Here is a 27,941-nt window from a genome sequence, read left to right as displayed (position 1 = left end):
TTTTGACACCACGTAAGTTCTCTTTAAATACTAAAAAAAAATGTTTACTCTTTTCTTTCATATTGAAGGACAAAACAATTTGTCATGGAAATATAATTAATTCTCATTTTACAAGGCAGTCCCTGAGCGTAAATTTAATTTCAGCACAATGTTTATCTTTAGATTAAGTAATCACTTTAAGTCAGAAGGACAAGTCCACCCATCTGATTTTATAACCTTAATAAAACCCAAAGGGGGAAACCACTTTGGCAGCCAATACCCAATGATAAATAACAAACGAGACACCAATCAGGGAGGTCACAGAAGTTTTTGTTATAGGAGTTAATTAACGATGGTGAAATTAAATATGGTCAAAACTCAATTTGATCTTTCCCCCTAAACGTTAGCCTTACCCATACATGTATTAAATTATGCATATAAAAAAATATTCTAACTCTTTATATATTAGGGACTTAAATGGATGTCCATTAGGGCCCTTCAAACAAACTGTTTGAGGTCACGATTTGAACTAAAATTACTATTGTGTAGAAGCTTTGCTGTTATTTTTGTGCTACAAATGTTCTATAGTCAAAACAGTCAGTCAGTCATTTTCTACTGCTTATTCCATAGTGGGTTGTGGGGAAGCTGGTGCCTATCTCCAATTGGCTATGGGCGAGAGGCAGGGTACATCCTGGACAGGTTGCCAGTCCATCATAGGGCAACATACAAACAACCATGCACACACTCATTCATACACCTAAGGGCAATTTAGACAGACCAATTAACCTAACAGGCATGTCTTTGGACTGTGGGAGGAAGCCGGAGTACCTGGTGAGATGCAAACTCCATGCAGAAAGACCCCTGGATGGGAATTGAATGCAGGACCTTCTTGCTGCAAAGCAACAGTACTACCAACTGCACCACCGTGCAGCCCTATAGTCAAAACAACTATTATGAAATATGTTTTCATATATTCTAATGTAAGAGGAATAATAATCTTAGCAGCATTCCTTAACAAAAATGAAAGATTGTTAGAAGTATTATATTTCTTAGTTGAAATTAAAAAAGTAACGTATGCCAATGTTGTGTTATTCATTTCACATAGGACAATCTGTCTGTTTATGTAAACCAAATCAGCAATAAATAATGCTGTATTGTATTTTCTTGAAGATTTATTTCTTCAAGACAGTGGCGCAGTTGATAGCACTGTTGCCTTGCAGCAAGAAGGTCCTGGGTTCAATTCCCAGCTGTGGGTCTTTCTGCATGGAGTTTGCATGTTCTCCCCGTGCATGTGTGTGTTCTCACCAGGTATTCTGGCTTCCTCCCACAGTCCAAAGACATGCCTATTAGGGTTAATTGGTGACTCTAAATTGCCCTTAGGTGTATGAATGAGTGTGGTTGTTTGTGTGTTGCCCTGTGGTGGACTGGCAACCTGTCCAGGGTGTACCCTGCCTCCTGCCCATAGACTGCTGGAGATAGGCACCAGCTCCCCCGTGACCCACTATGGAAGATGCAGTATAGAAAATGACTGACAGATTTATTTCTTCATTTCGGAATATAACTTCAAACCTGGGGCCAGGGAGTTGGACAAAAGCCTCTCAGTTATTCTAAGATATTTTTACCTCCAGTGAGAAGTAAATTGTATTAAATTACAATAATCTCAAAGTTCAGAACTCGAATTCAAGAATGTCATGACACTCAACTTAACAGTGTTTTAGTTACAAGTCAGAAAGCCAGTAATACTAGCTGATTGTTGTAAAAACTACTACTAAACTATGGCTACTTTTGCAAGGCAAGCAAATAATGTATTTTTTCGTTGTGGACAAACACCAAAGAAACACACTCATAAAGAGATTTTGTACAAGTACATGTGTGGCCATCAAAAGTACGTATAAACCATTTATTTCTGCAACTTGCACTATATTTTAAACCCACCATCACACCCTAACCACCAAAGGTCCAAACTGCAAGTGCACTCCTTTTTGCCGACCTAAACATTCAGATTTCTGAGTAGAGGCAATATATATAAAGTTTCAGTCCCAAATCAACACGGGTGGGGTTTTAAGATCCTTTTCCGAAATCTAAATAACAAAAACGTGGAATATAGCCAGGGTTAGAGTTAGGTTTGTCAGGGTCATACCTGTTATTTTGTGGATCATAGGTTTATAATATAGAATGCTGTAAAAACGTATTTGCCCCTTTTCAGATGTTGCTCTTTTGAAACTAAATGTTTGAGGTCATCAAAACACATTTTTATATTATGCAAAAACAAATAGATTAAATATGAAATACAGTTTTACATTGATGATTTTGTTTATCAAAGGAAAAAAACAGTCCAAACAAACCCTTTGTGAAAAAAGTAATTGCCCCATAAACCATTTAGCTGGTTATGTTACCCTTTGCAGCAAACTGCCATTAAAGGTTTGCAACAACTGTGGAGAAGTTTTCACCCCATATATACTACCGATCAAAAGGGTTAGATACGCTTTCTCACTTAACTGGTCTCTTTATTTACATAATTTACATTGTAGATTCTCACCAATGGCAACACAAATGTAAATAAACACACATGGGATTACATGGTGAACAAAAAGCATGAAATAACTCTAAACATTTTTACATTTTCTTCAAAATAGCCACCCTTTCCTTTGATTGCTGCTTTGCTCTCTTAGCATTCTCTCCATGAGCTTCATGAGGTTGTCACCTGAAATGGTTTTCCAAAGAGTCTTGAAAGAACTTCCCAGGCGTTCATTGAGAGACGTCCAAAGGTTAACATTTTAAGGAATCAAAAATATAAAACTTTTTTCAAGTTCTTTACAATTTTTTGTTTGCTACATAATTTCATATGTGTTCATTCATAGTTTTGATGCATTCAGTGAGAATCTACAACCAGAAAATGAGGAAGTGATTCTAAAACTTTAGACCGGTTGAATACTAGGCAGAATTGTTGATTCAGCCACACTGGACGGTTTCTGTAAACATCTTATTCAAGGTCATACATTGGATTTAAGTTTTACTACGCCACTCTAAGACCCTTGCTTTGTAGGGTTTTTTTTTGCCATTCAAAGGTGTACTTGTTAGTGTGTGTCAGATCATTGTCCTGCTGCATGACCCCGATTAAATCTGCTCCTTCAATTTAGGTACCATGGTTTACTGTGGGTAGGGTGCTCCATTTCAGAAATGCTGTGTTAGTTTTATGTCAGGGGTAACAGGAAACACACCTTCCAAAAAGTTTCACTTTTGTCTAATTCGCCAACAGAATATTTTGCCTAAAGTCTTGGAGATGAATAAGGTGCTATTTAATTAAATGTGTTCCTTTCAGCAGGCAGTGGTTGTAGCTTTGAAACTCACCCATGGATGCCATTTTTGCCCAGTGTCTTATTTGTAAATCAGAAACACTGACCTTAAGTGAGGCAAGTGAGCCCTTACATCTTGTTTTGGGTTCTTTTGTAATCTGCTGCACAAGTTTTTAGCAATTCTCACAAAACACTTCAAGGTTAGATATTTAGGTATATTTTTGTCATCTCAGAAATTTTCTCCAACAAGCAGGTTAAGAAGGTAACATACTTGATTCAAATTTGAAGTATTTGCATTGCAAAGAACAAGATCACCACAATGAGTGCATTGGTCATTATTATTTTTGAAAAGAATGATATGAGAGAGATTTATGATAAAACAAATTTGCATAGAGCTGATGTTGATGGTGCATGACTATCGCCTACATTTTTTCTAAACTTACAACAGTCCAGAATAATACCGTCTCCCCTTGAGGTTTTTTAAATGGACAGAAGCAGCATTGAAGGGGCTCATCTTCACAGGTTTATGACAGAAATATTTAGTGAAAGAGGTTGTTGATGCACTTCTGGGCTCCTAGAAAGGTTCATCATTGTTCCATCTTGTTCCCAGTTGTGGATAATGGCTCTCACCGATGTGTGGTGGAGTCCCAAAGTCTGATTTTATAATCTTTCCAGACTGACAGATGTCATGTCATTTGTTTTTCATATTTTTAAATATTTCTTTAGATTAGGGCATTATGTGTTGTTTTAGGTGATCTTTTAGCCTATTTCATGTTGTCAGGCAGGTTCAATTTTTGTGATTTCTTGATCTCATGGGCCTCACAGTAATCAGCCCTGGGTGTAGATAGGGAAATTGATTTTCAATAAAGGTGGTAAATCACAATAATTTCATGATATCACAAGAATTGGGATTTTCATTTCGCATTGGGCCAGGTTAGTTTGGATATGTGTTTTCCTTTCATAAATAAAATGATCATCCCCTTTTTGTATTTACTCCTTATTTTCGTCTGATATTATCATTTATTTGATGATCTGAAACATTTAAATGTGACAAGGGAAAAACAGGAGAAACCTGTGAGCGGGCAAATACTTTTTCCTAATAGTTTAGCAGAACAACAATGGGTCAGTGATTCTAGTGTTACTTAAATAAAATTATTCCCTTAACGTTTATTAATTTGTTATAAGAATAAGGCTGAAGAATTGATGCATCCATTTCGCTCACTGTAGTTATGTGCAGTAATGTCAGTGCATGACTCATACTTGCACATCTTCAGCGGCCAGTAGTATTGTTTAAATACTATAGCCAAATCTGGTGTCTATGGCTAAACTAAAACTAAAATAATTATTCCTTCCCATTATTCTGCTAATATCTCCCAAAAATATTCAATTTAATTTATCTTTTCTGATTGCTTATTTAAATATAAAGTATTTTGTTTACAAGAAACTGAAGCAGCAACTTTGCACATCTGTGGGCCTGAAACCAGACAGCAGTTGTCTAGCTAATCAACTGAATTAATTCCTCATTTCAGCTCCAAACAGGAGCATAAATAAGGTTTTTAGCTCATAAAACATTTAGTAAGAACTTTAACAGCCGTGGGTTTACAGGGTTCTCTAATTTTTCTGCTGAGAATCTTGTGCACCTCACTCAACACACTAAAAGAGACTTCAGCAAAAGGACAAAGAAAAAAAAATACACAAGAAGAAGCCTGAGAACAATTCACACAGCTCCATTTCAGGTGTGAATGTGTTGTAATGAGAATTCATCTTATTTTATAACACACACAAAAAGGTTCTCCATGCAATCCTATAAAAACGTCAGAGTGAAGAATGGTGCTTGCTGCGTAACTGGGCTTGCTCGTTTTTTGACTGAAACAGGTTTCCAGGCTATGGGGCGAGAACCGGCACTAATCTGGACAACCTCTTCACACTTCTTCAGCTTGAGTCAACAGAATTGCAAGTCAGTTAGCCATTCATATGCTGCTACAGATGGTCCCATCTCTCTTCTTCAGCTCTGTGGCTGACATGATTCATGGGGCTCTGTGTCTTGATTTAGGGTCTCTTTCATATTTCTACACGCCCTTAGAGAATTTCTCTAAGACACCCCTGAGGCAATGACCCTGGTCTGCCTGACCTGTCAGCCTGAGAGAAATATAAAGAGAGCTCACCTGAGAAAAACTGGGCTCAATACACATGCACAAAGACACGCATATCTGCAAATGAAATGCACATTTACCCTGCAGCGAATGTGTAAAACAAGGCCAAGTCTCTTTGTTTCTTTTGGGGGTTTTTTTCAGAAAATTTGCTTTAAAGCAAACAACAACACTATGAGTCAGGATTAAGTAGAAAACCAACAGTTTCAGTTGATGCAACAATCAAGCTCAACAAAGCAAAAATAGCCCACTCTTCTCTTTTATTTCTGCTGCAGCCATTACCCTGCTGTTATTTCCTCACCTGATGTCAGGTAAATACACAAATGGGAAAAATTAAAGGCACAGTTATAGGTAATTGTTTACCCACTCACAGTTTTGTTTGACAATAACAACCTCCAGGGATTCCCCTTCCCATCTGCAACAAAGATTTTCTTCCAGTTTGCCCTCTGTTGGCTTTGGATTGCCTTGTCAGAAAGAACTATATCCCAAAACTTTGCACACCACTTCCTTATCGCTGCCAGTAAATTACCTCAGAATCAGATAGAGGCTGCCAACTCACCGAAACTCCACTCGGCAGACATGGAGAAAAAGAAAAAAGGAGCGGGTAAAAAAAAAGAATGAGAGAGGAAGAAAAGAAAAGTGTCAAGACATGACAAGAACAGAAGAGTGGCCCCATGGAGACGGATTTCAGCTGCTCTCAAAGGCCATCTGATGTTATCTAAAGATCATCTACAGTCGCCACCATTCGCCTTTTTACACACCACTCAACAGCTGGAGTCAAGCAGGTGTCAATCAAAACTTTAATAACCTGCTGGCACCGCTTTTCTTTTCAGATGTAATCTATCTGAAAGACAATTCCCAACATAGTTAAGAGCCTTTTACTTTACAGAATAAAGAGATAATAGATGTTCTGTGTCCAACAACAGAATCATTTCTAGGCAGTTTAAATATAATTAATCACCACTCCTGTTAAATGCAAATAACTGAAAATAAATGTTTGTTTTAAAAACGTCTGCAAATATAACAATTATTAATTAACTAGCATATATGTGACAAACATACAAACAAACAGGAGAAAGGTTTCATAATCAAAACAATAAAATATTTATTGCACCAATCAGGCTTTTCATGACTAGTACCGACATCCTGTTTTCTTTGAGGTCTAAACTTCTGATTGCAATTCTGACCAATTCTGCAATAGTTTTGATTCCAATAGAAAATTGAGGATTTATCCACATTTATGTATCAAAGCACATCGATAACCCTTATCAAAACTTTAATTAAATGCAAAAAACAAATCCTCTCATTGTTTGATGAGATTATAAACCAAAAAGGGTATGAGTTCTTAGTATATTATTCATTTCCTCAACAGGAATAAATAAATCTGATTTTTCCCCTTCGAATCACATATTGTGAACTCAATAGATCTTCAAAACTTGAGTTGGGTGATATAATTCTCCTGTGCTGTGTGTTTGAGTTTTGAGTTTCTTGCCAGTTTCTCTGCACTGTTTAGATGCAGTTATTCCAGTTATTCTTATTAGATTGGGTTCACGGTTCACTCTTCATGTTACTTCACTGGATTTCTCTGCATTCCTGCTCATCAGTGTTAAATACCCCTCCCCTTTCAGTTGCTCTGCATTATCCCTGCCTCCAGCTGCTCCACATTTCACCTGATTAGCGCTACTAGTTCAATGGTTGCTCCCACACCACCTCTGTATTTATACTCTCTGGTTTTCGTTGCTTCCCACTGGATCCTCCTGGTTACTACCTGGTCCATGTGTATTGCCGAGACTTCACTGTTGGTTTACCGGCTGTATGCAATTACTCTACCGATGTTTCATGACCTGCCGCTACCTGTAAGTTATCCAGTTCGTTTATTAAACTTTGTGGCTCCCACACTCCTGCTAGTGCCTTGTTGCAGAAAAGCGCTATATAAATAAACTTAACTTGACTTGCATGTTGGTCCTGCAAAACACCACTCCATGATATTAAATGACATACAAGTTTGTTTTTGTTGCCAAAAACACTTTTATCAAAATCTGTCTTCCTCTATCACTAACCCTACCACAAGTGTAGTGAGTACAATATTATATAGCTTCTTCAACATTTATTGGCAACATTAACAAAGCTGTGTAAAAAGCCCTACAATAAATATTTTTTTCTATCTGGCAGCATTACCTCAGACAAAAAAGTTTTCTAACATTGAGTTTAGATGCAAAGCTATTTTCTTGTAGCCATTTTCTCACTTATGAACATCAACATACATCTGCTTTATTGGAACAGTGGTGTGTTCTTTTGTCTGTTACATTTTGAAGAGTGGCTGAGAGAAATGGGCCTCTGGCATCATATTCATACCCCCAACAAACAAGAAGTTATGGGTTATAAAAGTATAAATTATTCCAACTTTAGATACAATTAAAGGAATTGTTATGGGTCCCAGTTAATGCAACACCAGGGGTTTTGTTAAAATAAAAGAGGGACTTGATCACCAGTCAGTAAATGTTCTTAAAAGGTTGCATTTATCTACAATGTTTAGTTTGAGATGTGGAGAGCAAGTCTTTACTGGTGTGATAAATTTGGGATTTTATATAATTGCAAACTAAATACTACATACATCATGTTCCAGACCTTAATTTATTCACTTGTATTTTAAATATTTTTGTTGTTTTGTAATGATGAATTATGTTTGAAGCAAATTTTTTATGGATGGTGTACTTCTGTAACACATTATGCTTATTTGGTTCACAACAACGTTTGTCATTCTAAACATGCTCATTTTTCTTTAAACACTTTGCAGCATAAATTATAGAAATGTTAAGACTGCTGTCATGGCAACAATCTAGTCCCCTGTGTAGATGAGTTAAAACGTATGTAGTATTTTTAAATATCTGAAAATGATTTGAGGAAGAAATCTTTGGGTTTGACCATTAGTTTCTTGATTTCTATTTCCAAAACAATATCAAGTCTGTAATCTGGACAGTGAAAACATAAAAAAGAAAAAGGCAGGAAAACACAATGCACAGATGGGAAAATGAATGCATCGCTTCTTTAATTAACACTGACGTGTTACACAACAAACAGGTGTTACCCAAAAGTTATAAAATATGAGTTTTCTTCCCCTGGTGACCATTATCTTAACATTCCATTCACCCCGAGTGTTCAGGGGATCTAAGAGAAATGACCTCTGAGACTTGTCACTTTAATAGCTTTAGGGCGTGAAGGTATGATTAAGCTCACAGCGTGTCATCTGGATGCAGGCAGCGGCCTTTCACACGTGCCGCAGGAAGTTCGCACCGGGCCGCCGACGTGCCTTGACTCCTCTCTGCTGCATTTTGAGGGCTGGAATCAGCTCCAGCATGGTGGAACCGAGCAGATGGTGAACGTATGCAGCACTCGTGCATGTCATCATCACCTTCATTAGCTGAAGGTGACATATGACATCATCTGGCTTGGGAGTGTAGTGGGGGTGGGGGGCACAGAAAGAGTTGTTTGCTTCTTCTTTTTTTCTTCTTTTTTATTGCGGCATGGTTCAAGGTTGTTTATGGGAGGCATTGTGAGTAATCACAGTAAGTTTCTACTCCCACACACACACCTTCCACCAGCTACCTCAAGCCTCCCTCATTCTCACCTCCTCCCAACATTAAGGTAAATAAGGGCTTCCAGCAGAGAGCCAATGAGCACGGGCCACTGAGCAGAGATGCATGTTTGTGTTGCCTTCCTCCCAGGACCCAGCTCGTTTATCTTGGCTGTCAGGTAAAGGGCAGACTCAGAGAAGGTGAAACTTTTTTTTTAATAAGGCTTGCTTGGTTTCTATAGAAACTGCAGCACAACATTATAGGGACATTGATAGGAGAGCAGAGTCTGATCTCGGGGCATCCTGCGACGTGCCACATTGTTGCCCAAGACATTTGTGTTTACATCCCAGAAATCACGGAGCCATTTAGATTCTGTTTCAGGGACCCACCAGGCTCAGACCTTTTACTGTGGTAGGTGAGATTAATGAGAACATATTCAGACCCAGCTTTCAGCTTAGGTCAGGAGCTAAAAGGGGAGGTTTCACTTATAAAGAGGTGCTGACTCTTCTGTGGGTACAAATCCCTGATAAAGGCAGAAAAGACCTCCAGTCACTCACAGGCTTTTTTTTTTTCTTGATAAGGAAATAATATTTCCTGAATGCACTTTTTGAAGAAAGTATGATATAATATGGCTCAGATTTAGCAACTCTTACTTTTTTGTGAGGTAAAAAATAATAAAACATTAACAAGGAGTAAAACTGCCACCTAAAGCTGCCACTATTTAAAATGAGAATTACCCATGTGCGTAGAACCTTCTCCAGGCCAAAAGTGCATAAAGAAAAAACAAATGACACTGGTAATGAAAACTTAATGACTACTACATTTTTCACTTTGTGGCAGTAAATGGGAAGCATGTGCAGTTAACAAATGAGAGGGAAAATTAAAGGGAGGGAAGGTACCACAAGCTCTGTCAAAAGCCTGCAGCCAGGAGATAAACTAAGACAATGATCCAAAGATACGACAGCCATTGTTTTCAGCCACGGAGAGAAATGAAGTCTCCTCTGGAGCAGAACTCAACACGGATGTGGACATGTAGCCATAACGTCGACAGGAAATAAGGCGGCCTTGATGAGACACCCCATCAGTCTAATTCATGCGCAGACAGGCAAATAGTTACTCTGGGTAAGTGCTGACTTCACCATCAGGCTTTCAGCTTTTATTCTGTATTCTTCTCAATGTTTAGACTGTCTCTGGATGGCAGAGAAAAATATACAAAACGCAAATCTCTATGCACCAAACAAAACAAGAAAATAAATTCACAAATTATCGCAGAGGTCCATTACTGAAATTGTTCTATTTGTCTCTTGTTTACTGGTTTGCAGCAGAGCAGTGTTGAAACTATTCCTGGTAAAATTGAAGAATAAAACCAATGTTGCTGTGTCTCTGCAATTTAATCACTACTCTGGTCCTTTTTGGTAAAACTAATTTCTGACAAAACAAATATATTTGCATCCATCTGAGTTTTTCCATCACAGAATACCTCCTCTCCCTATAGGTGCATTACCTTCACATTTTTCCCAACTCTTTGTTTTCCCGAGTATTAGTCGGCTCTGATGTCCGAGCTACAGAGGAAGACTGTTCTGAGGGTGGCCGAGAGTGTGTGCTCAGTGCTGGACGGAGGCAGGCTGGTGTCGTTGCTGAAGGTGTGTACTCTGACAGCTCAGCAGTGGACAATAAGGCGTCTGATGTTAAGGGGCTGCTACCTGGCAAGCTGCAGGGCCACAATCTGCTCCAGATGTTGGAGGCAGACATCCAACTGGAGGTGGCAGAAGTGTGGTCTGTACGAGAATTGGTGCTCAAGGGCAAAAATGGAGTGGAGTCACTGAAAAATGAATAAGACCAGACAGACGCACGCATATAAATGCACCACCAGCCACCAGCCAGCTCTGAATTCACTGCCTCTCCTGCACGGTGCTCTCACTGGCAGTCACTGTAGCAACATCAGGGATAATATCTGAGCACAAATAAATGAAATCTCCCTTTTGCGATGGGTGAGATTGAAAATGTATCTGTTCAGAGCAATCATGCATTATACAAGAACGGGAGGCTAAAGCAAGCTGGCGGACACGTGCGTGCACAGGCTCACACATCAACACGCCGGTACAAGAGGGACTTATGAACTCAATTTAGTCAGCCAGACAGAGTTCTTGATTCTGTCACTTGGGATAATCGTCAGGATGTGGCACTCTGACCAAACCCCTGCGTCTAAAACCCAGGCAGGATATAAGGTCATGTTGGAGTGGAACTCTAGCCATGCACCACCCGGACCTCAAGTGCTCCAGTGGTTTTGTGGTTATCTGCAGCAGCCAGCTGTCGCAATACAAAGCTTTTCAAGAACGTCTGCTCTGCTACCCCTCTGCTTCTCATCTTTCCCCCCCTTTCTCTCAATCATAACTGCTCAATTAGCCCACCCACCTCAGTCCTGTTTAGAATGTTTGAATTGTGCAGTAATGTTGTGAATTTCATATTTTACCACTTGCAAAAAAGCTAATCTATTGATTTACTTTGAAGTGAGATGGGGAGTTCTCTGTTAGTGTATGTTATAAGTTTTATCTATTTATCATTTGTTGGAGGAGACAACTCATATTCTTGCATGAGTGTGACTAAGAGGATAGTTATGCATAATATATCTGATAGTGAATGTTTAAAGGTTATTACATTAGTTTAAAATTAGGTCAGTTCATCACTGCAAAGGAATGGGTGGAGGAGGCTGTGAGACATGATGTTCTGTATATCTGTTTATCACTCAAATTTTGTTTTCTGTCAGTCACTGTCAGGAACGACACGGATGAGAACCACCACCGCACAGAATACATCATCAAAACTGATGCAGAGCAGCAGCAGAGTGATAGCCATGCGTCTGTGCCCTGTTTGTTTGAGCGTAACTCAAAGTGCAGAGCTCCACCTACTGGCGCAAGAGGGTGGCAACAGGTCCTGCAGACCAAGTGTGTGGATTTATGACTGTAATGACCAAAGTCATATCACCGAATGTGGTACCACAGCTTTCCCAGCAGGTTTATTAATAGATGAAGAGCCTGCAAAGTGCACGTGCTAAACAAACAAAGCCAGCTGTGATCATGTTTATTTGAGGATTTGCATCTGGAGGGTTCGCTTCATGGACACGTACAGTGGGTTTAACATAAGGCAATTATTTGTATCTGTAGTGTCTGGATGAAATGATCCACAGAGCTGCTGTTGATAAAGGTAGATTAAAATCAACACCAGATTTATTACTCCAAAATATTTTTTCTTTCTTTTTGTTTACTTTTTTTACGGGATGATTTAACGTAATATCAGAAACCACAAAAAGTGTTCAACACTGTAAACATTTTTCACACAGAAGCTGTATGGAGCAAACAGTCAAGCCGTTTTCCCTCTGTTCCTGTACCCCACCTGTTGCTGCACACGCCTAATAAGATGACTTATAAAAGTCTCCCTTATTTTTCCCACGCTTACAAGAAAGGCTAAGGTTTGGAAATATTTCAGGTTGCCAAAGACACAGATATTCATGGTGTGGAACCTACTGAAGTGTCACCCATGAAAATAATGTACAGTTGTTTTAGCAGCCAGAAGCAGGCTGGCTACCCGAGCACAAATCCCAACTTATTACCTAGATAACCAAGCTTGTGTTGCTGCACATAAAGCAGAACAAGAAGGGATGATATTACGTGCAATAAACAAATAAGAAGGATCACTATTAGAACTGTAATAATCCATTTATTCTATTATTTTGCAGAAGAAGGAATAATTAAGGCTTTTCTGTTTTAATCAACAGCAGTTAAAGATCATACAATGAAATCATAAAACTGTGGTGTTTTTACTCAAGGTTAACATACCATGAGAACCTCATACTGGCCAATGCCTATTCAATACATTACTGATCAATCACAAAGCTATCATGCCTAAAAACAATTCCTGCCTTATTATTTACTTTAGGATAAACCTATTACACCTAAACCTTTTTCATAAATGGCATCAGTTATTTCTCTTCCAAAACAAAACAAAAACAAACAAGGAACAATCTCAACAGAGACATAATTCTAATCTAAGTATTTGTTTTGTGTCTCAAAATAATCAAATCTCTGATATTTTTGAACACATGTTTTTTGTATAGTTTTTAAAAGTTTACTCTGACATATGTAATATTTAATATTGTGTCTTAACTTTTGCTTTTCTAAACATCCATTTTCCACAAAGTTCATACATTGTTTCTTTAAATGTCACAAAGGTTTTACAACACATCCAGTTATGTTTTTTTCTATTCGCATGTCAATTCCTGCTGTGTTTGTAGACTTTTTAACATCAGTTTTATTGACAATGTCAGATATTTATTTTTCACTAAATCCTCGAATGAAACTGGAGTTGAGGTTTGATTGAACATTATCTCTTAATATATCTCCCTCATATTTTGTGCCCACAGTGTCGTTAGCGGACACATGTCCAGCATTTACATAGTAATTAATGAATTCATTAATAATGTCTTTGATATTGTATGTGAGACTTCTGTTGCTCAGCGGGAAATCATTAGTACGAAAGTTATGAGTTCAATCCCAGCTGCCTTTTACCACATGTCGATGTGGTTAGGCTAGCTTAAACCGCTGGTGCTTCTTCTGTGGATTCCTACTAACAAAACCTTTAATGTTTTTGCTTCAGTTGGGCCAGAAATGATCACTTGAGCTGCGGATTAAGTAGGACACACATGAAAATGATTAGTAAGACTGTTTGAGGAAAAAAAGGCAGAACTGAAAAAAATACAGCATAGACATACAGAAAGAGCATCAGTTGATTCCTCTGCTAACTGACCGCAAATTGAGAGGAGGCCTGCTCTATAACTCTGGGGGCCCTATTACCATGTGATTAACCTCCCCAGGATTAACCGGGGCAGCGAAGACAAGAGAAAGGTCAAAGGTCTGCATTCAGACAGCTCCACCAGCATAAGGTCTGGCCTATTAAACAAAAGGCCACGCTCAAATCTGCCTCCCTGTCCTCTGGCATCTTTTTGAAGCATGCTGTTGGCATTCACCTCGCTGGACTCATCACTACATGTTAAACTCAAACAGCATACAAGTTCACTTGACTTTTTATTGTGATAATGATAAAAATGTTGTATTCAATTAAATTTAAAAAAACGGCTCATTGAAAGCACAAGCACCCTGCCAAACACATGGTGTGTGCCATAAGCCGTGAGACATACTGCAGGTGGGGAGGACTTAAAGCGAGCGTTCACCAGAGGAGGTAATCATGAATAAACCATCACACTCTGGTTCTTGTGCGTGGTTGAGGCTTTTTAGCATTGCTTAACACAAGGCTGTTTTCACCAACTGCTGGGGAAAATGGGTGAGAAATGTGCTTAGATTTGTTTCCTTTCTTGAGTTTTACAAAAAACAAAAATCAAAATCTGCGGTTTGTCAGCTGGTTATTAAATAGAGTCACAGATTAATTTGATTCTTTACCCAAGATTTAACTGCCACTACAGGCCCTGTGTGGGTGAATGTGTTTGGGTACTTTTTAAGAGCAGGTAGCTCATGGCAACCTGCCATTTCTGATGTGTGACAGATGGAGGAAGTATGTGGGAATGTATTAACCTTTCCACCCAGACAAGGACAGTGTCTCCAACTTTGGCTATTTAAAGCCGAGTTTAAAAAATGTCAACGTTGTCAATGCTGATTTGATCTCAAGCTTTCAAATGACAAAAATCCCAAATTCTTGAGTCATAATACCAATTTACAAATAATACCTGATAAGAATAAAATAATGAACTTTATAAAGTTATTTCATATTCTAATATCTGTGAATTGCTTCACTATCTATTGTCACTCATAGAAATGACCAGTATAAAAAAAATGTCCACTGCATTTCTGCTTGGGAACTACAAAATGTGCAGTGTTTTTATATCTCTGCTAATTGTTTCATGGCCAACAGCTGTTTTGAGCAGAGTAGGCTTTAGATAATGACAGTACACTACCTGACCAGCACCAAACCCTAATGATAACTATGCTTTTTTAAATTGGTTGGATGTTTAAAATGCCACTTTTAGAAATTGAAGCTTTAATTAGAGCTGTTATGTGTGTAAATGGAAAACAAGTTTGTGTGTTGTTCTCCTGTCAGTTCAAAAGAGGTAACCAAGGGCTAGCTCCAGAGCAATAATTTTTAGATTTTATGTCATGATTTGAGGGTGTTGCGATATATTTGTTTGGATTTTAGTTATTCTTATTTTCAGTTAATGTTTTGGATCTTGTTTCTGTTTATTATTTTCCTGGTTGAGCTTTAGTTTCTTATTATTGTTTTCTAGTTCATGTTCTGTACGTTATGTTTTCCCAATTAGCTTGTATTACTGGATTTCGGTTTTGCCCTTGTCACGTTTTGTTTTCCCTGCATCTGTCAATCTGCAATTAGCTTCATTCGGTCCACCTGCATCATGTAATCAGTCTTCTCGTTTCACCTGTACCACGCTCCATATATACACAATCATTCTGTTTTCTCATCCCGGAAACATCACTACTTCTTCCTATCATTTGTGCCTGTGCTTGTTTTGTTCCTGCCTCCTTTTGTGAGTGCTTTGCTTACAATAAACCGTCTTTACTTAATGTTAAGATGCCTGTCCGTCTGCATTCTGGGATCCTCCACCTATTACTCTTGACATTTTATGCATTTAAACACTAAACAAATGTTCAAAACTAAAGGTTGTTCAGCAATATAATTGTTTCACGGGTTTCATGAGCTGAAAACTAACTCATCATTTTTGCGTACAGTTTTCATTACATTTCACCTGAGCAGCAGCCACATTAGATAATGGACTCGGGGTGGCTGGAAACCTCCAACTTTTCCGGTTAGAAATCCAACTTCAGGGAAGTGACCCACATTGTAGTAGAAATCACATTTGGAAAAGTACATATTTCTTACTTTTGGGTTATCGTCACAACATCATAAGAAGCAGCAGGATCATCTCAAAATAAGGACCAACCAAAAACGTTTGGGTCATATTTCAGTTTACATGTGAAAAACCGATGAATAGTAAGCAAATAATTATTGCACAGAGTAAATCTCAACAAGTCAGTCATATGAACATTTAGAAAACAGGGTGATTATATAAAAATATCTATTAGTATCACAGAACACAGCATGCAAAATATGAGAGTATTCATTTTTCATCAATTAAAAAAAGGAATTTATACACTCAGCGTAGCATGCCAAAGATTCAATTAACTGTATTCTAATCTCTAACAATAATTACAAGATTACTTGTCTAATCTGTTTTTCTGCTACTATGAGTACGTAAATGTGAAACAAACCAAGGAGCAGAAGAAGAATGTGTTTACAAATTCTCATAGTGTGGTAAAACCCGATCATCCACATTCTCAGAGACAGCAGGATGAAAGCTGCTCGTGTTCTTCCACTGTGATCTTATGCGATTGTTCTTTATCTTTTTGTTTACCAAAGACCCAGATGAGGAAATGCATTCAATCTCTCTTAACCCTCCTGTTGTCCTCATTTTCTGTACACACCCTGTGTCCGCCGGGTCAAAATGACCCGTCTTCACTAAACCCCCAATATAAACAGCTTAATTAAATTTTATTTAAACACCAAATTTAATCTTCCATATTGTCATTGAGCTCAAAATGTGTGAATACTTGAGTTTTCCCTCTTCACTTGAATTTCTATAGCTTAAGAAAAGAAAAGAAATGTGCAAAAAGGAGTTTTGAATACCTTTTTATTCATCCCAATGACTCAGATTCATTTTTTTTTCTCCAGTGAACAATTTAAGACAATGTACAATACAAAAATATGAAAAATAACATAACCCATTCAACTAATTAGCACATGTAGGGCAGTATACAAGTGCACAACCCTTGCAGATATACAGGTCCTTCTCAAAATATTAGCATATTGTGATAAAGTTCATTATTTTCCATAATGTAATGATGAAAATTTTACATTCATATATTTTAGATTCATTGCACACTAACTGAAATATTTCAGGTCTTTTATTGTCTTAATATGGATGATTTTGGCATACAGCTCATGAAAACCCAAAATTCTTATCTCACAAAATTAGCATATCATTAAAAGGGTCTCTAAACGAGCTATGAACCTAATCATCTGAATCAACAAGTTAACTCTAAACACCTGCAAAAGATTCCTGAGGCCTTTAAAACTCCCAGCCTGGTTCATCACTCAAAACCCCAATCATGGGTAAGACTGCCGACCTGACAGCTGTCCAGAAGGCCACTATTGACACCCTCAAGCAAGAGGGTAAGACACAGAAAGAAATTTCTGAATGAATAGGCTGTTCCCAGAGTGCTGTATCAAGGCACCTCCGTGGGAAGTCTGTGGGAAGGAAAAAGTGTGGCAGAAAACGTTGCACAACGAGAAGAGGTGACCGGACCCTGAGGAAGATTGTGGAGAAGGACTGATTCCAGACCTTGGGGGACCTGCGGAAGCAGTGGACTGAGTCTGGAGTAGAAACATCCAGAGCCACCGTGCACAGGCGTGTGCAGGAAATGGGCTACAGGTGCCGCATTTCCCAGGTCAAGCCACTTTTGAACCAAAAACAGCGGCAGAAGCGCCTGACCTGGGCTACAGAGAAGCAGCACTGGACTGTTGCTCAGTGGTCCCAAGTACTTTTTTCGGATGAAAGCAAATTCTGCATGTCATTCGGAAATCAAGGTGCCAGAGTCTGGAGGAAGACTGGGGAGAAGGAAATGCCAAAATGCCAGAAGTCCAGTGTCAAGTAACCACAGTCAGTGATGGTCTGGGGTGCCGTGTCAGCTGCTGGTGTTGGTCCACTGTGTTTTATCAAGGGCAGGGTCAATGCAGCTAGCTATCAGGAGATTTTGGAGCACTTCATGTTTCCATCAGCTGAAAAGCTTTATGGAGATGAAGATTTCATTTTTCAGCACGACCTGGCACCTGCTCACAGTGCCAAAACCACTGGTAAATGGTTTACTGACCATGGTATCACTGTGCTCAATTGGCCTGCCAACTCTCCTGACCTGAACCCCATAAAGAATCTGTGGGATATTGTGAAGAGAACGTTGAGAGACTCAAGACCCAACACTCTGGATGAGCTAAAGGCCGCTATCGAAGCATCCTGGGCCTCCATAAGACCTCAGCAGTGCCACAGGCTGATTGCCTCCATGCCACGCCGCATTGAAGCAGTCATTTCCGCCAAAGGATTCCCGTCCAAGTATTGAGTGCATAACTGTACATGATTATTTGAAGGTTGACGTTTTTTGTATTAAAAACACTTTTCTTTTATTGGTCGGATGAAATATGCTAATTTTGTGAGATAGGAATTTTGGGTTTTCATGAGCTGTATGCTAAAATCATCCGTATTAAGACAATAAAGACCTGAAATATTTCAGTTGGTGTGCAATGAATCTAAAATATATGAATGTTAAATTTTCATCATTACATTATGAAAAATAATTAACTTTATCACAATATGCTAATATTTTGAGAAGGACCTGTATTTCTTCCACCTGCAGCACAGTATGTGTTTTACAGTCCTTCTTTTTAGGGCAGAACTGACATGTCTTCCTCTTACTTGCCCCAGCTGGGGAAGTGGCTGTGGTAGATGGATCCTCAGGTTGATCAGGAGCTCCTGCACTCTGAATAGCTTTCACAACTGCTGCTGAAGGTTCTGTGCGGGGGACATGCTTCCTTCTTTCAATGAGTGGAGTTACAAGTGCCTTTCCTAGCTGCTCCAGGAACAACCTCCTCTTGTTCTGCTTATGAGACATCCAGGTTGGGTTGATCTCTCTCCAAATCACAAAGGCATTGTAGGAGGAAACATCAATGATGTTGTGGAAGATGACCAGGGGCCAGCGGGCAGTCATTCTTCTGCAGCTATATGTTCCAATCACCTTATCCAGGTTGTCCACACCTCCTTTGTTGCGGTAGTAGTCTAGGATGATGATTGGCTTCCTGTCCTCACGATCGCTAATGTCACCGTCTGTGTGCAGTGTGCTCAGAAGAACTACATTCTTGTTTTTCTTTGGGAGGTAGGAAACTAGAGTAGTGTTGGGCATGAAGGCAAACTTTGAGGAGAAGACCTCTCTCTCCTTTGAAGCAAGCAGTGCAGGTGGGAGCTCAGGCTTATTCTTTCGAACTGTACCAACCATGGCGATCTTCCTCTTCAGGAGCTGCTGTCCGAGTTCATAAGAGGTGAAGAAATTGTCACATGTCACATTGTGACCCCTCAGTCCCTCTGTCACATCAAGCACAACTCGCATCCCCTGGTTCTTCTCTGGGCATCCACTGGTAAGCTTCCCAGTATAGACTTGCATTTTCCAAGCATAACTTGATTTGGCATCGCAAGCCACCCATGACTTGATCCCATATTTTGCTGGCTTGCTGGGCATATGCTGCCGGAAAGGACAACGACCTTTGGAGAAAAGACATTAGCATCAATGATTAGTATCAGTGTGACAGAAAACAGTCAAAGAAATCAATAGTGAAAATCACTTTTATTACAAATATGAAAACAGATTACCTCTAAATGGAACCAGTTGTTCATCCACTGTTACGTCAGGCCCTGGATTGTAGAGGTAGGGCAGCCGCTCCACCCACTTGTCCCATACCTCTCTTATGGCTGCAAGTTTGTCTGTCACACGTCTTGCTGGTCTTGACTCACGGTCATCAAATTGTAGCAGTCTTGAGTAGGTGTGAAAGACTTTGAGTGATATTGTGGCTCGGAAAATTGGCCTTCCACTCTCAGCATCCCATAGACTAGCTGCAGCCTCACCTCAGGACCTGTATACACCTGCTAAGATTAGCAGCCCTAAGTAGGTCGGCAGGTCAATCTCATCCATCTTTTTCCAGCTGTCTCCATATTTGTGAAAACCCTCCAGATTTGTCATCCCGAGGATTATTTTTTCTATTGCTGGTAGAATGTAGAGATAATATCATGGGCATGAGAAATGGCATACCTTGTGGGTCCTGGGGTCATCTTTATGATGGTTTGTGTTGGTCATATGCTGCTGAGGACCATGTTATTTTGCTATTTTTTGAAAGGAAAGTCTCTCGTTCAGCTTCAGGGTTTTCTTCTTCTGAAGATGATTCATCATGCTCTGGGTTGTATTCCTCCCCATCTTCTTCTTTGGATACATCCTCCACTTCCTCTTCTGAATCAGAGATGTCTTGCTGGACATCTGAGAAAATCAGCTCTACAGCGTCTTCAGCAGTATAACGCACACTCATGGCTTCAGCACAGTCAGAATTCAGCTGCAGCACCTTTATAACCTCTGGAAATAAACAGTTGGTCTTCTGAAGCCTGCGAAAACACCACCTGATTTGCCTTGTTTACTCCTGCTACTGATTGATCTGAGACACAACTAAAACAATGTAACATTCTGTGGTTTGTAAATAACTCTGTGACCTTGATTTCAACTCTATTTGTCTCACGGGTCATTTTGACCCGAAGACCACCTTTTGTACCTTTTTTTGTACAGCTTATATGGAAATGTGAATAAAAGCAACATTTCACTTTTTCTATTGTTGGGGCCAATCTAGGAAAAGTCATAAAATTTCAAGTTAAAAAAATTGCATTTAGTGGATTTTTGGGGGGGTTTAACACAGTGGCGGGTCATATTGACCCAAGGACAACAGGAGGGTTAAATCAGAGGCCCCTGAGTCTTTTTTTTTACTTTTACTCTGGTTCAACTTTATGCTTCTTTTAGGCCATAAAACAATTTGCACACACAAAAGATGTTATAAAAGGCCATGCACATACACCTAAAACCACAGTGTTTCCCACTCGCACACGTACACAAGCAGACATCCACTGAACCAAACGTTTGGGGCCTCTGAGGCCTCGATAACCTTCTCTAAATCAGCCAGAATCTAACAGCCAGTTTTATTCTCCACTCTCGCAATGGGTGTTGGATTATGACCTGTAGGTAGAAGGTTATTTATTGCTTTTGTCTCAGCCAGTGTTGACTCCCAGCCACTCATCTATGGTTCTGGGCTAATAGAAAGTAGCAAAGGATATCCAGAAGCTTTAAAGATTCTCAACTCGATACTCCCCTCAGCGGCTCGTATCTTAATGTCTCCTAATTTCTACTTTTTCGGTAATGGCTGAACCTAAATGAAGCCAAGTGGACCTGAGGTGGAAGAATGCCTATCAATAAGTATAACGGTTAATGGACAATAGAGAAAGGAAGCTTAACCAGCTAAAAGATGCCCAGAGACCATAAGTATTTCCTAGGGGCTGCTCCAAGTGGTAGAGAGCCTGCAGCCTGTTGCCCTGCTTCTTATTGCAGCGCATAATAAACATCTCTATTCTCTGAAAGACGTTTTATTATAAAAAGTAATGGCCCTATAGTGGGAAACAGCAAAATATGAAAAGTTTAAATTATTGATGGTAGAGTGAAACTGAACTTTTAACAACTAATTGCTAAATAGCAGCACCAACCAAATACTAAAAGGTTTAGCTACAAATGCTGTGAAAGACCTTTCTTGTCTTTCACAGCTTCTTTCCCGTTGTTTATACACTTGTCATCTTCTACAATAAATTGTTTAAAGCTGAACTGACAAAAACTAACTAGCCCACCTGCTGTTTCTGCTCTTTTAAGAGCAGCTGACAGTTAAAAAGAACAACCCCCATCCAAGGATATGTGTAGGAGTCCTTGAGTGATGACAGCGTGAGTAAGATCGAGAGCTGTGATGTAATGAAGACAAGGCCACTGACTGATACCATGAAAGAGGCCCGAGTGTGCGTGCTCCAGTTCACAGCCATCCATTTCCCAGATACATGTCTGTAGGTACACACAGCTGATAGATGAATCCTGAATCAGCGTCATCATGTAGTTTTGTAAGAATATATGCAAATATGTGCAGATATTCACTCATTTTAAGTTTGATGCTTGCAACATGTTCCAAAAGAGCTGGGACAGGGACATATCCCAGCTTTTAAATAGCTCATGAAAGTGTGCTGTGTGTGTCTTCCCACCTGTCCTTGGTTCTTACTCAGAGCTGGTTTGGGTTTCAAAGAGCACTAAAAACTCTTACAGTGAAACACTTAAACAAAGCAGAAAAGTAACAACATGAAGCAACTGACTGAAAAGCAAGAGGTTACTACTTGGTATTCACTAGTCAATTTATCCAGTGAACTTTGTTACCAATTTTCATAACTATTGTTCATTTTAGGATTATCTTTTACTGATATTAATCATTCTTTTATCATTTCCAGCTGGCGTCTGATGTGTTCAGATTAAGATTTAAGGGTGTAATTCTGAAAATTGCAAGAAATAAAATCCTTTTAGGCTTATCACTACAGGAATCTAACATGTTTACGTTTGTCTAAACAGAAACATAAAGGAAAATTAAACAAATCTGATTTTCAGCAATGAAAGCATCTCAGGTTGTGGTGACTGCTTGACTTGCTTTTATATTTAGCGTTTGTGTTCCTTATTTACTTATTTTGAAACAAACCTCTTCACAATGTTTGTTCCATTCCAGCAGGGCACCCCGTCACCAGACGAAAGTTCCTGCAAGCACATCTGATCTGCCAGGCCACCGTAGAATATGCTGAAGGTACGCAGAGTCTTCAGAAAGTCCCTAAAAAAGAGGTAGTCACATATAAGCAGGCATATTATTTCCTTCTTCAAACTAAGTTAAAAACTGAAAATTACTGCTGACTGTACTGTCTGTGTGTGCATCTAACCTCCACCTACTTTCTCATGACAGACAACGAATCTTCTGATCGCCTGTTCAGAGCTTTGAGCGGGATGGACACTCTGCTGTTCGTGTCCTGGATGCTGACCGACTGCGCAGGCTTCCTGATTGGTGGGCCGCACAGTTTGTGGACCTAATGCCAAGTAAAACAGCCACAAATTGGATTTTAAAACACTGAGGGGAGAATGTGTATTTTAAGAACTTGATAATCTTGTTAAACATTACTGATGCCTCATATACAACATTAGATGGTTGAGTGATAAATGTATGTATAAGGACCATTAGTGCAAGCCAAGGCTGTCTTCCCCAATTTCTGTCATTTTCTATCAATGTACCGTCTGTGAAACAGCAGCTACTCATATCATCCACCAGATGGAGCTGTGGCATCTTAATTAGTTCATAGCAACTCAGTGTAGCTCAGGAACAAACATCTGTGGAATTCACTTTACAACCAAAAAGGCCATTATTGTCTACCTTTTCTGGATGATGATGGCTAAAGACCACCTATAAAAGATGATAAATGGGTTACAGTTTAAGGACTGGTTGTTTGCTCCCTAAATAGACCAAGTCATTCTCCATCAGTAGGTATATATAGTTTAAGAGCCTTGCAGCTGCCCACATGGATATATTTTAAGGCACTTTACCCCTTTCTTCTTCAACTTATCTGTTTTATATAGATATGTGCAATTTCAAGGAGTTTATCTCTGGCCTAAACCCTGCATACATCTCTGACATGGAGCAAGCAGCTGTAATAGAAGCGTACTTCAGCATTAAAATTGCTCCAGGCCAGTGTGAAGCACTTTATATATTGTTTATCCAATGAGACCTGCGGTTGACAGAGGGTTCACCTCCTTTAGAGAGCACCGTTAAAATTTCAAATCTATCATCCAAAACAATATCACATTTCTGCTCATAATTTAAACCTGTGCTGAGAGGCGAGGTCCATTTTTCTGAGCATGCCCGATAGCATCGTGAAGCATCGTGTGAGCTCCCAGAAGCACTTGCTCCAAATCCTGAGATCCATGCATCCTCGCTGACAGGCCCTCCAGCGAGCGAACAAACTCCCTCCAGTGGGTGTCGATCTCAGCCATGCTCGCCAGACACCCCCGCATTACGTTGAGGCAGTATCCCATGCAGGGCTTGGAATGGGTTATGCCCTGTGGAGGGAAGTGCTCTGAGATTAGCTCTGCCAGTAAAAATGCTTCATTAACTCAGATCGATACACTTACATCACCGAAATGCAACCATACCTGACAATGAGGACAGTACTGCATCTTGAGCAGGGCTCGCCTGCATTCACGGCTCAGCTGTAAATGGTCTGTGGTATTAATAACCTCGATGCCAAGGTGCAGGGCCTGCAGCAGCAGCTTCCCAGAGACCCCAGAGGTAGCAATCTGATCAGCAAGGAGGTCCGGCACTACACCAAATGGCTTGATAATGCGGTTAAGGGACCTCACACACTCTGCATAGCCTGGTGATGTGTCACTGACACCTGGGTTTATGTAGTGACTGTAGACCAGCGGGAGAAGGGCGTCGAAGAAGCGCTGCACAAACTCATCAACGTTGAGCTCAGAACCCAGCAGGAATAGACCGACGTCGGTAAAAAGTTCCCCCACTGAACCAGCAGCAGGATCAGCTATTTTCTGATAAGATGCCTGGAGGACGACATTGGTGTGATTCTCCGCCTGCCTCATCAGAACCTCAAAGGTCTCTGTGGAATACAAAACAGAGACAAATCAAAACTGAGAGATAAAAGCATGAGGAGATGCACCAGCTAATTTTAACCTATTATCGTCAGTATCAGGTCTGCTTTGCTGCTTGTTGAGATTTTTACAAAAAAAAAAAAGAGAAGCGCTAATGTTTAAAAGAAAAGGGAAGTGAAGAAACACCATGATTCCCAGCAGGGGCTGCAGCTCCCGGAGGTTTTTTTCCCAGAAAGCAAGGAACAGACATTCACAATCCCAAATGTTGCTGACAAAGAAAGAAAATAGCAAAAGTTGAGGGTACAAAACTTCAGAGAAGGGACAGCTGTGATAAAATAAAATAAGTTCAAAAATAGGTGGCGTAAATATGACTGCTCACAGGAAAGAATTCAGATGTCTAGAAACATGTCTGTTCCTAAAAAACATAGATAGTCATAGTCTGAAAACTAAGAGCTCATTAGACGAAAGCTGTTTTTAAACTACAGTTCAATCAGCTGACTGCAAGCTCTACCTGAGCAAATTTATCAACTAATATTATCTAATTATAGTCCCAGAGCAGAAGGTCAAAAGGGGAAATATTCCACATAAAAAGTATTTTAAGGCAACTATTAAATTTAGTCTGTGTTTATAGCTATGCTTGAGTCTATGTTTTAAAAGTAGAATAAAACTAAATAAAAGCTATAGATAACATTATTATTAAAAATAATTAGTATGTTATATTATTTTAGTCAACAGAATTGTTGCTTTTCTGTTATAAATAAAAGCAATTAGATCCTTTTTCAGAATCTGGTTTAAAATATTTGTGCAAATATCGCAATACTGTGAAATTGTGGTATTTGTGTTCAAAGTCACATCTTGAGCACCTCAGAACCCATGTCCAATGCTGGGCACAGCAATGGAAATTATAGAATACAAAAATTTTACACTCGTCTTGGTTTGCACAACATTTGCAAAGAAATTATTCTACTATACACTAAAATATGTTGTAGTCCTGAAGAAGGAGCTAATTGGTTTCAAATTAGACCGTCACAAATTAAAAAGTAATCTTAGCGCAAAAAGAAATCCTTAACAGCAACATCAAGGTCGCTTTTATCCTTTTGTCGCTCTTTACTTGTGTTTATCTCAGCTTATACTGTACCTGATCCATGGCTTTTTTCAGATCATGTGCTTGTCATGAGCTGTGAGGTAATAGTTGGGGGAGAGCGCTCGAGGCTGGCCGGAAGCTGAGTGCCTGAGAGAGCGGGCAGGGAATGTGATGAGGGCTTAGACGGCCAAATGCTGTATAATATGCACCCATGTGGAAAGGCAGAGCAAAAAGCCCCCCTTGCGAGGGCCGTCGCAGGGGGAAACAGAGAGGGGTCTGGCATGGGAGCATTAAACTTGGAGGTATCAGGAACTCAGGAAGTCTTATCACAGCCCCTCTGTGATCTCGCCTGAATGTGTTATGTCTAACAAGATCTAAGACTGAAAGAAGTGTTTTTGTGTGCAAACAAAAAAGAAGAAATCAGCAACCCCCACACATACACACAATAAGCTCTGTGGTCAAAGAGCAAAGCAAATATCAGAGAGGGAATCTGTAAAATCATAGAGAGACAAGCAAAGAAAATCTGTTCGTGTGTGAGAATGCAGCCGCACTCATGGGCAGATAAACCAAGAGACATAATATTAGCTCATTGAGATTATTATGGACCATAGGTATATGATACTGAGCATTACATGTTTCAGGAGTGGGGGATTAAAACAATATATTATATATTCATGTGTCTGACATTAGAACTTTTTTTGCAAAAAAGAAATGTGTCCTCTCCTTTGTTCTAAGAAAATAAATCTAGTAATTCAGTCACAATGATTGAGTCTTTAACAGGTTCCCGAAAAATATAATACATAATGATATAATAAGTAAAAACCAACTGCAATCAATACATTAATTATTTAATTAAACCAAAATTAATTAATTATTAATTCAAACCAAAAAAGAAAAAAAGAAAAAAAATCCTATGATCACTGAAAATAAAAATGCTAAGGGGCTAAGCCACCAAAGGTAATAGCAAAGAAGCTGGTTGTTTCAAAGAGTGCTGCATCCAAGCATATTCATAGAAAGTTGTGTGAAAGGAAAAGGTTTAGTAGGAAAAGGTGCACCAGCAACATGGATAACTGCAGCTTTGAGAGGATTGTCGAGCAAAATCCATCCGATAATTTGTGAGAGCTTCATAAGAAGTGGGCCGAGGCTGAAGTCAGCGCATCAAGAGCCGCTATGCTCGGAAGAATCCCAAACATGGGATACAAATGTCACATTCCTCATGTCAAACCATCTCTGAACCAGAGACATCATTTTTCAGCAGGACATGGCACCTGTCTACACTTTCAGAGGTACCAAAGCTGGTTCAATGACCATGGTGCTACTGTGGTTGATTGCGCAGAAAACTGACCTGACCTGAACACTATAGAGAATCTGTAAGAAATGATCAAGAGGAAGATGAGAGACATCAGACCCAACAGTGCAGATGACCTGAACACCGCTATCAAAGTAACCTGGGCTTCCATCACACCTCAGCAGAACCACAGGCTAATCCCCTCCATGCCACACCGCATTGATGCAGTAATTCATGCAAAAGGAGCCCCGACCAAGTATTGAGTGCATAGAAATAAACATACTTTTCAGATGGCAGATGGCATTTCTGTTTAATATATGTCTTTTTAATTGATCGTATGCAATAATCTAATTTACTAAGACACTGAATTTTGGGTTGTCATTATCTGTAAGTCATAATCATCACAGTCAAAAGAAATAAAGACTTGAAATATTTCACTCTATGTGTGAGGAATCTATACAATACCTGTATAGTACCTGTAGATATGCTGCTAATTGGCATTAATGCAAAGAGGACAGTGAGAAACAGGATCTGCTACATGGAGGCCCTGACCAGCGGCTAAGCTTTGGGGGAGGCCTGAGGACAGACATACTATGAGGAAAGAGCATGTAAAAATACGCATGCAGTAGGCTTATAATGAGAATGAAAAGGAAGCAAATTATCTAAAGACTCTGAGACTAAGACCTATTTTTTTATGCTGCAACCAACATGCTTAAGTCGGCATAAATTACAGTACTTTCAACTCAAACTGTCTTTACGTCTTCATTAGATCAACTATCCCTCTTAATAAGTTTATCAATAAGAAAATAGTACATAAGCTTAAATCAATGTTAATTTTATTTCTTTAGAATGTTTAAAGATGTAGAAAAAAAACATACTGTAGTACTTCACAAGGTAATTAAAAACAAGGCGCAAAGCACAAATCAGCCAAATAAATGCAATAAATTAGAATACAAGCATAAAACAAACTACAAATCAGTGCAACATGAAAGAAGCTGATAGAGCTCAGCTTGAACTCAAATTAAAAGCCAAAAACTGACAACCAGGATTTAAAAGACTGTTTGGACTCAGCAGTATGAATATCAAGAGGCTGGTTTTTCTAGACGCTGCTTCTTCCTTTGTGCTTCTGTTGTGACCTGTGCTGCCCTGAGAGCGTCTGGCTGGATGATCTCAATCCCACATTAAACTT

The 27,941-nt window shown here is 39.4% G+C and overlaps 1 protein-coding gene across 1 annotated transcript in view; it reads right to left on the bottom strand.

Annotated features, from left to right (window-relative positions):
- gpc5a (glypican 5a) overlaps positions 1-27,941 on the bottom strand; it is a 164,959-nt gene that overhangs the window by 112,058 nt on the left and 24,960 nt on the right. Inside the window, exons 3-6 of the mRNA XM_047363823.1 lie at positions 23,928-24,388; positions 23,601-23,834; positions 22,677-22,810; positions 22,435-22,560 (exon numbers count right to left, since the gene is read on the bottom strand). Coding sequence (XP_047219779.1) covers positions 22,435-22,560; positions 22,677-22,810; positions 23,601-23,834; positions 23,928-24,388 — 955 coding nt within the window. The remainder of the gene's footprint in view (positions 1-22,434; positions 22,561-22,676; positions 22,811-23,600; positions 23,835-23,927; positions 24,389-27,941) is intronic.

The sequence above is a fragment of the Girardinichthys multiradiatus genome, chromosome 4 (assembly GCF_021462225.1).
Source record: "Girardinichthys multiradiatus isolate DD_20200921_A chromosome 4, DD_fGirMul_XY1, whole genome shotgun sequence".
Classification (NCBI taxonomy): domain Eukaryota; kingdom Metazoa; phylum Chordata; class Actinopteri; order Cyprinodontiformes; family Goodeidae; genus Girardinichthys; species Girardinichthys multiradiatus.
The sequence above is the reverse complement of the archived record's forward strand: the minus strand, read 5'-3'. Positions and strand labels throughout refer to the sequence as shown.